The sequence below is a fragment of the Alexandromys fortis genome, unplaced genomic scaffold (assembly GCF_014885135.2).
Source record: "Alexandromys fortis isolate MF-2015 unplaced genomic scaffold, M_Fortis_MF-2015_v1.1 scaffold_319, whole genome shotgun sequence".
NCBI classification, from domain to species: domain Eukaryota; kingdom Metazoa; phylum Chordata; class Mammalia; order Rodentia; family Cricetidae; genus Alexandromys; species Alexandromys fortis.
In genome coordinates this window covers 588,365-600,598 of record NW_026068193.1, presented here as the reverse complement: position 1 = coordinate 600,598, position 12,234 = coordinate 588,365, and the positions used below count along the sequence as shown (strand labels likewise).

The following is a 12,234-nucleotide window of genomic DNA, read 5'->3' as shown; positions in this document are numbered from 1 at the left end:
TGTATACATAATAAACAAATAAATAAATATTTAAAAAAAAGGCAAAAAAGAAGAAACGGTGGGTTGCTGATGCAAGAAGCCCTCCAGTCTCAGTGGTAATGTCTGACTCCACCTTGGAGCAGCCCTCACCTCCTCTCTGGTCCCCTCTCATTAACTTTGTTTCCAGTCCTTTTGTTTCCTTACATATGAACTCTGCTTTGGGGGACTCTGGATCAGTGGTGACCTGGAGTCAGCCCAGAGAAGGTGCACACACGTTTAGAGCAATTTGTATATTTTAAATCCTGAAATACATGGTGGTAAAGAATAGATACACGACATGCTCTCTGGGATATAATCTTATTGCCACACGTGGGCACAGAGAACATGGCTTGCCCTAAAAGAACTCAGTACAGACAAGAAGGGACAAGCCTACCAGGCCACCGTAACTGTCCTGTCCTGCACTGAGAATCTCCCTCCAGGACTACAGTTGATGGGTCAGTGGTCCACTAAGATGGCGTCAGAGCCCAGACAATTCCTACCAGCGGTAACTGTAGACCTGTGTGACCCAGAGACCTCGATATTCTGGTTCAGTTTGTTTGGCTTACTCTTCTGCCTCTGGATTCGGAGAATAAAAGGAGATGGTGAAGACTAGCTCGTTCACCTCAGCTGCTTCACGGTCGCGCGGGTGAGCAGATGAGCAGGTTGCTGGCCACTTCCTGGAGGGGACTCCTCATTACAAAACGGGTTATTTAAAAATCAAAACAGAAAAAAAAAAAAAAAAAAGAAGCACCAAGAGCCGGCTGCAATAGCACCTTAGCACAGCACGCATGTCTTTCTGCACTGGGAACCCGGTCCTATCCAAGCTGTTCCTCTTTCCCCTTCCTTCTAATACAGTGGGAATGCTCAGGAAAGGGGCATTACGCTGCAGCATTTAGGTGCAAATAATAAGAAAAAATGTCTGTAAAAAAAATCAGGGCTGGAGATATGGCTCAGTGGTTAAGAGCATTGCCTGCTCTTCCAAAGTTCCTGAGTTCAATTCCCGGCAACCACATGGTGGCTCACAACCATCTGTAATAAGGTCTGGTGCCCATTTCTGGCCTGCAGACATACACACAGACAGAACACTGTATACATAATAGATAAATAAATATTTTTTTTAAAAAAATCAAAACAGAGGCGGGGTGGTCATGGCGCACACCTTTAATCCCAGCACTCAGGAGGCAGAGGCAGGCAGATCCCTGTGAGTTTGAGGCCAGCCTGGTCTACAAGAGCTAGTTCCAGGACAGCTAGGACTATTACACAGGGAAACCCTGTCTCGAGAAATAAAAAAAAAAACAAGAAAAAATCGAAACAGAGCCAAGCATGATGGCACACACCTTTAATCCCAGCACTTGGGCAGCAGAGGCAGGTGGGTCTCTGTGAGTCAAAAGCCAGCCTCATCTACATAGCAAGCTTTTGGCTAAGAGCTTCGGCTATAAAATTTCCACAACAACAAACATCCACCAACAGGAGTTGGTCCGGTGGCAGCTCCTCAGGAAGTTGGGGTAGGAGGATTGTGAGCTCAAGGGCCATCTGGAAAACTCAGTAAGACCCTATCTCAAAATAAAAAGTTCGTCGTAGAACCCTTGCCTGGCATGCTTGAGGCTGTGGGCTCAACCTCCAGTGCTGTGAGAACAGAATGAGACCACCCAAAGCCGGTATGGAGACGGCTGCCTGAGCCATGAGAAGACCCGGGTGGCCTCTCAAGGTTGTACCACACAATTCATTGCTGCTCTCAGGGCCTGACTCCATCCCAGGCCACATTTCTGGTCTCAAGGCCACTTCCTCAACAATTGTAAGCCATCAGGATGCTCTTAGCCAGCATCCCTCCAATCTCACCTCAGAGGTCCGACCCTCAGGAGCCGCAGCCTGCATCCTGGCTGTCACTCATTTGAGTGTGCCTTGCTTGTGATTGCTTGTCTTGTCTCCTCAGTCTCATTAAAGACAGGAATCTCACAAGTGCGCATGGTGTCCTCACCTCAGTGGGACACACTCAGGGCTTTGGGGGGTCCAGGCATGAGCTGGATCTAAGCTCTGTCATTTGCTTGTGTGATGTGGTGTGAGTGATGTGGTGTGAGTCCCTGGCATGCGAAACACACTTAATATTTGTTAGATGGGTGGTAATTCCTCGCCTGGAAAATGGAAATCGTAATCCCTCCCCCATGTATACTGGCCTGGACAGAGAGTGGATGCCATCAAATGCTTGTATTCTCAGGCCTGCTCAATGCAGGGCAAGAGGCAGGGACGTAGGTGGTAGGTGTGGAGTCCCCATAATGTCCTTTCTGCAACATTCTGTCTTTCCTGTCCACTGTGGATCTAGGTTTCCTTCTCCATTCAGCCTACCCAGGGACCAGGGCACCCAGGATCCATCCTCTTGACCAAATGGCTCACTGAGGCCAGGGGACCACAGACTTCCTAGGAGTGCCTAACCCCTAGGAAAATCTCACAGCAAGCATGCCAGTCTTTCTACCCGCCCCCAACTCCTTACCCTAGGATCCGACATCCAACCCCACCTCCTAGGAGCCAGCAGAGGGAGCTCTGAGCCCTGGGGCTGTGGGTGGGGGTGTGTGGAGGTGGGGGAGGTGAGTGGTGGAAAGGGGGCAGAAAAATGTTGCCTGACGGCTGCTGAGGCTGCCGGGCCTGTGCCCGCCCGCCTGTCCTGTCCTGCTCTGTCTAACTCCTAACTCGGTAATTACTGCTCCCCTCCCCCAGTCCCTACCCCCATCCCAACCACCACATCAAAGCCAGTGATGCCCCAGTCCATTAACCCCTGCCTCCCCACTGCCCACCTGTGGCCCCCCAGTCGCCACTCGCCCTTCCCCACGCAGACACATTTGGTTCCCTGTGTCCTTCCTCACACTTTTGTCTTTTTTTTTCTTTTTTTTTTTTTTTTTTTTTTTTTTTTTTGAGAGGCAGGGGCTTTCCCTTCCCAGACAGAGTTCACTGTGCAAAAGAACTTCCTGCTTGCCAAAGCTCCGGAGGCAATGCCCTCCACTGGATGCCTGCTGGACAGTTGTCATACCTTCTGCTCTTCCGTGTAGAATGGCAAGCACTCTTCTGAGGGTGGGATGGGGGAGGGAGCAAGGAGCCCGTGAAAGCCTTGTCCCTCATCTTGATTCCCACCCCCATCACACACAGGAGAGAGCACTGAGAAAGAGGCAGGGCTCAGAGCCCCAATCTTAGTTACCAACATGCAGGCTTAGCACTGGGCAAGTCCCCTCCTGTCCCTGGACCTTCTACCCTCACTACTGACCATAACAGACTAGGTTACTTCTCGGTCCTTTCTAGATCACATTCGAGATTAAAACAGAGGGCTCCGGGCGGGTATAACCAGCCAAAGTCTCCTCCTGGCCGCATTTCTCAAAATGCCGGGCTAGGGGGCGCTCTCACCAGTCTGCAGAGTGTAGGCGTCCGGTTCCCTGAGGCCTCCTGCTGGCTGGCCTGGGCTGGCTGCTGCCCGGGGCCGTTCCCTCCGCAGCTGCACTTCCCCATCAAAGTACACATTCTGGAATCCCCCTTGCAGGGCCCTGGTGATGGGGCCTCCCACTGACCTCCAGCCACCAACTCCTGGCTTCAGATGCGAACGGGGCAGGAGGGAGCCTCACACCCCCAGCCCCCACTACACCCCAGGAAATGTCACGGTGCCAGGACTCTGGTGGGCCCAGGGCATGCTCTGGCCGGGATCAAGCCAGCGTCCTTTAGCCCCTGCCCTTTTCTGCTCTTAGCCTCATTGTCTCCCCAGAAGGGAAGCTGCCAAGGCTGAGGCCTGGAAAAGGGACTGGATGGCTACCCCACCCCCAAGCCATCCCTACTCTGGAACTTGGATGTGAGTAAGCCTCAGCTTTGGCCAGGAGGGGTCAAGGGCTCCAGATAAAGACAGGATGGTCTAGTGACTGGGACGAGTATGGGCACACAAAGGAACAGCAGAGAGCATCCAGAAAGCCCGAGTACCAGCAAGAGGTCTGGTCCTTTCCCTGCCTCCCTGTTGGGTCAGCAGCGAGCCTGCCCCTGAGCTTTAGCTAAGTGGATGACTGGGTGTAGACTTCTTCCTGGTGAAACAGGGGAGAATTGGTTTTGCTCACAGAAAATAGAAAACAGGGAGGAAAGAGGAAGGGCGAAGAAGGGAGATTGACTTGGCTCTTCTGTGAGAGTGTGCTATCTTCTACATCCACTGATTGAAGGTAGAAATAAAGATGGCTCAGACATTGTGCAGAGGGGAGTAGAGGAGGAGGGGGGACCTGGAGATCCAGGAGCCAGAGCCTCTTTCCTGCCCTTACTCTCAGGACAGAGGGAGGGCAGAACACAGGTTGGATGGCCTGGAGGCAGGAACTGAGCAAGATGACCTCGGGAGGGCCTGGCCAGTGTCCTGGAATCTGGGATTCTGGGATTCACAAAGATATGGTTACACTGGAGATACACAGAGGCTGGCGGCAGAGTTTGGAAGGCATGCGCCGCCACATAGCAAGACCCTGTCTCAAAACTAAACAAGAAAAATTAAAAATAGAAATCTTGCATTGCCTTGGGAGGAGGTGGAGGGGAGAGAAAGGTGGACGATAAATGTTGGAGCCAGACGGCCTGGTCCCTGAACTGACTGATCCAGGGCCCGGGTCACTCTCCTCCAGGACCCTCTTTTGGGGGGGGGGGATTGGTTGTTCTGTTTGTCTTGTTTTGTTTTGAGACAGAATTTCTCTGTGTAATAGCCCTAACTGTCCTGGAACTCGCTCTGTAGACCACCTGCCTCTGCCTCCCGAGTGCTGGGGTTAAAGGCATGTGCCACCACTACTACCCAGCTCAGGACTCTCTTTTAGTGGCCCAGGCAGTCAGAGTCTTCTGAGCCTCTCTCCTGACCACAGCTCGATTCTGGAAATGGCTACTGTAGGTCACACTGCTTTTCTGGTCACCCACTGAGTTTCTAGTCATCTTCCTCTGAGAAGGGAGAGCCGCACAGAAGGTCCTAGACACCAGTTCTGAAGGACCTAGCTCTAGTGAGACTGGGGAGCTAGGGTAGTAAGTGGCCAAGAACCCCAGGCTAATACCAAGCAAGACTTCACCCACAGGCTCAGGCCTGGCCTGGGAAGGCTATGGGGGGGGGGGGGAGCATGAGCAGGAATCAAAGACCATGGAAGTCAACCTGGGCTCAGACCAAAGGAATAAAGTGAAGGGGCCAAGGCAGGTGGGAGGCGCAGGTTCTTGCTGAAACACAGCTGAGAGAGAAGCATGTGCTGGCCACCTTATCACGCTGGCCCTCACTCTTCACTCAGCTCCCCACTGCAGCTGTGGCCATGAAGGCCCCTGTGTTCTCCCACACCTGCCCTCCTCACCTCCTCCCCCACTCCCTGCTTCCCAGCTTCAGGGTCAATCTCCAGAGGGTCCAGGCCCCTCTCCCTCGGCTTGGCTCCCACCCAGCAGTCCTTCCTAAACAAAGGAACCCTCACAGATACAAACCCAGAAAACCTGTGTCTGGCACCTATGCTATCTTGGGCTTCTAGAACTGTAGAGACAAAGGAACAGGACAAAAAGACCCCCAGAAAAGACAATTACCAGTAAAGTGCGGTAACTTCACAGTTGCCCAGTGCTCAGAGCATGGTAGTAGCACCGGATTGCAGTGGGATGGAGGCCACTGGCCCCTCAGAATGACAGCTTTGTGGAGGAAGTGGTATTTTAATTGTTAGAAAGAACAATTTAGACCAATGGGGAAGGAAGAATGAGGTGGCAGGGACAGCCCTGCCCTGCATCTTGAGAAAGAGTAAAATTAGGAAAGGTGTCTAAGAGGAGAGAGGGAGCTCTTTACCAAGTATTACTTTTGACTCTTTATTCTGAATTCAAGGGAACCCCACTTTTCACCCCTAGGGGGGCCTATGGGATGAAAAGGTGGAATGGGAAGAAGGCTCCTAATGTCAGATCATTCTATAGATCTTCCTACCCTGTCTTCTCGGCAATCCTAGCAGGTAGGGAGACTGTTTTTTAAAAACTGAGTTGGTAGGGTAGGGTGGGGAAGTGATTCGCTTAAAACCACAGATTTAATGGCTGAGATTAGATCCGTCTGTCAAAACTGCTAAGGACTGCATTGCATCTAAACTAAAGACGCATGTTCCCTAACCCGAACCTTAGTCTTGTATTTGCCGTCTCACTGACACCCACGAGGATGTCTCTCCCGCATCGCGGAAGGATAGCGGCCAACGGCTTCCTGTGTGGGCATACTACTCAATCTCAGTCGGAGAGAGGGATGGGCCTGCCCCACCCCTGGGTCCAAAACCGCGAAGGCGGGTGAGAGAGGGTAGAGGGTAGGAGTTCAGCCAATGAGGCGGCGATATGCAAATATAGAAGTCCTTGCTTTCTTAGGATTGGCTAATCCATTAGCACTCCTGCCCAAATCCCTCCTCTCTGAACACAGAGCTATTCCGGGCGGGTGTTTGTGGCTCTAAAAACTAAGAGGAAAAAAAGTCTTGAGGATTTGGATCTGAGTTGTCCCAGCGGGGCCCCCGCTTCTCCTCCCCTATCCTACCCCTCAAGGCTCAAACCTCTGGAAACCTTCGCATTCTAGGTGTCTTCTCTGGCTAAATCCAATCCCCAGATTCCCAGTCTGAGAATTTGCCCCATCTCTCGACTGGCCTGGCTCTTCACTCGCTTCACTAGGACACTCCCCGGTTCCCACATCTCCGCTACACATTTTAAAAAAATCGTTACTTCCCACGTCTGGAAGGGCCGGCTTCCAGAAACTCCTTCCTGTCTTTCTTACTTGCTGGGGGGAAAGCAGTAAAGAAAGTCAGAGTCCTGACTCAGTTTCCCCATTTACATTCCCTTTTCCTGCACACCGCCCATGCTGAAAGAGCCAGCAATGGTGAGGCCATAGGTATAGGTAACGGACGGACGGAAAGAGGCAGCTGTTTGACCCTCTGCCTTACAGCTTCCCACCTTGTTCCCATCTTTCCCCTCAAATCCAGCAGCAGAACTCTCCTCGCTTTTTCTCCCGTCCTCACCTAATCTCTCACTATGGATCTCATGACATCCAGCAGCTTTCCCTGACCTACCTGCCAATTCCTTGCGATATGAATTGGACACATTTCTTTGGGGGAAGGGAGAACACAGGGGGAAGAAACACAATAGAATATCCAGGGATAGGGAGTGTCAAAGTGGCACGTCAGATGTCTCGGGCAGAGACTAGAAAGGAACTGTCTGCGCGGGTCCTGTCCTGGTGCAACCGCCCGGTGGCTGGGATCTCTGAGCGGGTAGAACCTGAAGGCAGCAGGATCGCGGCACCGAGTCCCAAGACTGGCTCTGGGTCCCCACCCTCTGGCGTTTGGAATTGCGCGGGGGACAGTCCCACTCAGCACTCACCACCACAGTCCACCGACGTGCGCGGGGCACAGGAGCAGCAGCAGCAGCAGCCCGAGGCGGGAGGGCACCGGCGGCAGCATCGTGAGCGCTCTACCGCAGTCTGGCACGGGTGAGGGGGGCGAGGCTGCGGGGTGAGCCGGGGCTCGCGGACCGCCGGGCTTTAGGGCAAGCGCGGCGACCGAGGCGGCTGCCGGGAGACGAGGGCTCCGCCGGCGGCGGCGGTGGCGGCAGGGGGGGGCCATCCCCGGCGAGGAGGGCGCGGCGGAGGCGGAGAGCGGACCGAGCAGCCTGTGTCTCCTGCAGAGCTCGCTGGAGAGAAGAAATCAGAGCCGGGGGCGGGGGTGGGAGGGGAGCGGGGCCGAAGCGTGGGCGGGGGAGGGGGACAGGGGGGCCACGGGGTGGCAGTTGCGACAGTCAGGCGGCGGGACTCCTGGGAAGGAGCCGTGCGCCCCGGGGCGGCGGGCGCAGAGCGCAGCGAAGGGCGGGAGCCGGGTGCTGGGGCGGGGCCCGCGCGCGCTCCTGGGTGCGGGACCCGCCCGCCTGCCCCTCTTCTCGCCTCTCCGAGGTTGTCCCCTGCCATCCCCCGGACCGCTGCGCTGAGTGGCGGGAGGAATAGTAGAGAAGAGTAATGGGGGAGGGGGGGAGAGGAACTGGGAAAGGGGGACTGGCTGGGAGAAGTTTGACAGGTTTGTTGACTGTAAAGAGAGAAAACTTCCCAGGAATGAGGGAGTTTGGGGGGGGGGGAGGGAACAGTGTGCAGAGAGATACAGATGGGGGCCAGTGAGGAAGTCCGCCCGGGACGCGGGATGCTCGCTCATTGAGGCTGTCCAACTCGACTGCCGGCCCAACACACTTCGGAGGCATTACTTTCTTGCGGATAGCTAACTCCGTGTTACTTGCCCCTTCTGCAGCCGCTGTCCCAGCGAGGGAGCCAGCTCGAGGCCTGGGTTCTAGTTCCCCAGCCACGCGTCCAGCCGGGGGCGGACACTGTGGGGGAGATAAGACTGCAAGTGGAGCCTCTCCAGGGCCTGCGCTCCAGCATTCGCTACTCATAAGTGAGATGGAGGGCCGAGCTTGCAGACTTCATAGAGAAGAGCGGTCAGCGCTTGCTGTAGTGGGGTCTCGCTTGTCCTCGGGTGCCTGCCTCGAGTTTCTCCCCCAACTTGGCCCGGGCAGAAGGGGTGGGAGAGCCAGCTGCAGGTGAGGTGGTTTATCTGATTCTCTAATGCCACAAAAATGTCTTTGATGCCCCTGACCCCCTCCCCACGCGGAAGAGATCAAAGGCCTCGTGGGGAGGAGGGACAGCTCCATTCATCAAGCCAAGCGGCTGGCAGCGGGGCGGCAGCCTCTGCTTCTCTGGCTTGGGGCAGAGGCCCCCCGACGTGCCCCAGGAGTGGCGAGGGACAGGTGGTGCGGACATTCCGAAGCAGGAGCCAATTTCTCTGCCACCACTATCTAGAGGACCCATCAACCTTAGACAGGGACCTTAAGCCCACGTGGCAGACATTTCACACCAGAGGGAAACGTTCCTTGTCGTTTGGGGTGGAATTTAGAAGTGGAAACTGAGAACACCGCCAATATAGACAAACACCACTGGTGGGCGAAGAGAAAGCAAGGTCCTGAGTCGTCCAGAGAGCAGGGAAAATGAGTGAAGATGAGATTTGGGGCCAGAAAAGAGGCATGAGAAGACCGCAAATGACTCCATCAGGACGGGGAGCAGATTGCGGAAGGAAGGTGAATGACCGACAGAAGAAGAGAGAAGAGGAAAAACCTTATCCTAGACACAAAAATAAGGCCTTGGATTGTCTGGAGACCCCCAAGGCAGGGCCCTGGTGTCGAAGATGTACCAGTGAAGTCCTTGTCCTGGGTACTGAGGTTTGAAGAGTGTAGGAGCACTCTGGGGAAGGAAGGAAGTAGGGAGGAGGGAGACAGCAGTGCTCAGGCAGATAATCGACCAACTGCGTTCCTCCCCTTCTAGCGCACGCTGCTCCAGCACGTAGCAGTTTTGTTCAGCCCTTGTATTAGGCAGTACCAAGGCTGAGCATAGCACATTCAAGGATATACCAGACTGGGTGAGTACTGAAGCTAGCTGGTGCCAACCTCGCATCTAAGTGGGCTTTTTTTGGGGGGGGGGGTCCCTGGAGGCTGCAGGTGGCCAATGACCAGCTCCCTGGGAGCCAGCGCCTCTGTTCCAAGCCCCTTATCCCCACCCTGCTACTGTTATTGCAGATTATGAAATACTCTCCCTGTCCTGCATTCTTCTCCGAGGCAAGAATTTTAATGTATTTATCTTTGTCATCAGGGGACCTGAGCTCTGGGATCGCCCTGAGGAGGGAGCGCCCCAAATCTAGTCTTTGCTGATTCCAGACCCCAGGCTCTCTCAATTATCCCACCCCCCATGCCCTAGCCCTGCCCCTTGCCTCCCCCTCCTAAGACACTCTCTCTCTGTGGGGTGGATAAAAATGATGTTATTGAAACAACAGAATTGGGAGCAGTGGCAGGGAGCAGGGATCAGCTCAGGAAACTGGGGCGTTTGCCAAGAAGCCTGCTCCCCCACAGGCGGCCCTTCTGCCCCCACCCCCCACCTTTCCTCTAAACACACACAGTTGGCCCCACCCCTCCTGCAATGTGCTCCAGCCAGATCTTGCAGCAGAATCTTTAGCCATCCCTGGACTCTCCAAGCCTTAGTCCATCCTCCCCACTCCCCCACCCCCAGCCCCACTCCAGAATCGGTTGGTAAGTGTTGCTTGCAGAAGCACCAGAGCAGAGAATGCTGAGGCCTGGGGCTGTGATGAGACAGTCCTTCTAGAGACCCTACGCCAGAGCTTTGGTCCCAAGGGGGAACCAGGGCTCTGGGGAGCACCCTGCCTTACCACTCCCTTTGTCCTTTGGTTGGATACTGGACAGACTCAAATCACTTTGTCTTTATGCCCCCTCAAACCTTCAGAGACCTCCAAAGAGCAGAGTTGAAGACTGAGACACAAACAGTTATAAACCTGTATGCACACATGCACACTCACACATATATCAGAGGGACACAGGTAAATGGACACCCTACGGAAACCACACCCTTGCCTCCCCTTCCACAGTTCTAGGTAATTCTCATGGGCAGGTACAGATGGGGAGAGCTGATGGGCTGGCTGGCGCTGAGAGTCACACCAGCCTCCCTGACAATCACACCCGTGTACACACAATCACACACGTACACATGCCTCTGTATAAACGCCTGTATAAAGAAACCTTGCTGGAGGTCAAAACGGAAAAGGCAGTAGTGTAGCAATGGCAGCTTGAGTTTAGAGACGATAGTCTGAGCGTTGGGAGCCTCCAGCTCCCCCTCCATCACTCTGCCTTAGCGCTGTGAACCTGTAAATTCCAATTCTAGGTTCTGGTGCAAAGACCCTGAAGGGGAGACGTGGGGTTGAAGAGGAAGGAGGGGCAGGGGTGGGGACTGTGAAGGGAGAGAGAGGCAGCTGGAGACAGATAACATCGCATCGCGCCGCTGCAGGCGAAAGCAGAGCCCTCCGTCTCCACTGGATTCTCTTTCCTGCCTTTAGTGTCTTCATGTCTCCGCCATGTACAGAATTTGGTCTCTAAATCATTCCACTGTGATTTTTTTTTCTTTTCTCAGGATGGCTGAGCTGCAGGAGCCCAGGAATTTAGGCCTGTGAACTTTCCCCTCTGAATAACCTTCATTCTTTCCTCATTCCCTCCTCCTCCTCTATGTGTCTAGCGGTGGGGTCTAACTCTCAGTTTCAGGAAGGACCTTGAGAACTCCCACAAGCCCTGGGTCTCTGGGACCCAGAAGAAAAGAGATAGGAAAGCCCAACCTTTAGAGAGATGGAGGGGAGAAAAAAGAAAGAGAAGGGAGAGAATCATTTCCTCTCCTCTGGGTATCCCAGGCAGCTCTATTCAACTTCCATACCTGGGCAATATATCCCCAGAGTGTGCCCATCCTTTGCCTTATCATACCTGCCTCACAGGCCCAGATCCCAAGGAGATTCCATCTGAGCCATTGTCTCCACAGATACTGACCCCACCTCAGAGCCCACCTCTTCCCATCTCTACCCTTTCTCTCCAGTCCAGTCCAATTGGAGCGAGAAATGACCTGCCCAGGAGAATCTTGAAATAGGGGACAGGGGCAGAGCACAGAGGTGCTGCTTCCCACCAAGGCTGTGTTGGGAGGATGCCAGAGAACACTTAGTTCGACCCCAGCAGACCAACAGGAGTTAGCTCAGGAGCCTCTGCAGTCATCTTGCCCCAGGCTGTCGCCTGCATGGGTTGTCCTTTGTTGTTTTGTCTTTGTTTTTATGATAGTGGATCTGATTCTCGAACTCAGGGCCTCAACCATTCCAGGAAAGCACATTATCTTTGCGTTTCATCCCACAGCCTAACTCCTGTGGTTTGGACTGGGGTGGGGGTGGGTGGCAGCCTAGTCAGAGCTCCAGAGGCCAGGTCCTCAGAGTCGGTCTCTGTCCTGTGAACTACTGATTGCTGGGTCTCTCACTCCAGCAGCAGGAAGTACCCTGTGCTGGGCAGCCAACTAAATAGTAGGGAGTCAATCGTTCTGATTAATCAAAAGAAAGAAAAGAAGAAAAGGAAACTATAGCCTTGACAGCACCTGGGAGGATGGAAGGACCTAGGAACGTGTTTGGGGAGCACTGAGCCACTCAGAAAACGATGCAGTTTCTCTAAAGAGGAACACGCTAAGATCTAAGAAGATAATCAGGAGACACAAGGAGGGAAGGGCATTTTAAACAGAGGGAACAGCTATTGTGAAAGTCCTGCTAGGGCTCTGGGGGATGGACAGGTGAGGCCAGTGAGCATGGGGGTGCACAGGTGGGGCCAGTGAGCATAGAGGTGGACAGGTGGGGACAGTGA

At 54.1% G+C, this 12,234-nt stretch overlaps 1 protein-coding gene and 1 long non-coding RNA gene across 4 annotated transcripts in view; one reads left to right on the top strand and one right to left on the bottom strand.

The window, feature by feature from the left end:
• Positions 1 to 7,737, bottom strand: part of Wnt6 (Wnt family member 6) — a 16,616-nt gene extending 8,879 nt beyond the window's left edge. For both annotated transcript variants that reach the window (XM_050129642.1, XM_050129644.1), the window contains exon 1: positions 7,357 to 7,737. In XM_050129642.1, coding sequence (XP_049985599.1) covers positions 7,357 to 7,598 — 242 coding nt within the window. In that variant the 5' untranslated portion in view covers positions 7,599 to 7,737. The remainder of the gene's footprint in view (positions 1 to 7,356) is intronic.
• Positions 7,738 to 8,038: 301 nt separating this feature from the next.
• Positions 8,039 to 12,234, top strand: part of LOC126492952 (uncharacterized) — a 9,887-nt gene continuing 5,691 nt past the window's right edge. For both annotated transcript variants that reach the window (XR_007589713.1, XR_007589714.1), the window contains exon 1: positions 8,039 to 9,428. This is a non-coding gene — a long non-coding RNA (uncharacterized lncRNA). The remainder of the gene's footprint in view (positions 9,429 to 12,234) is intronic.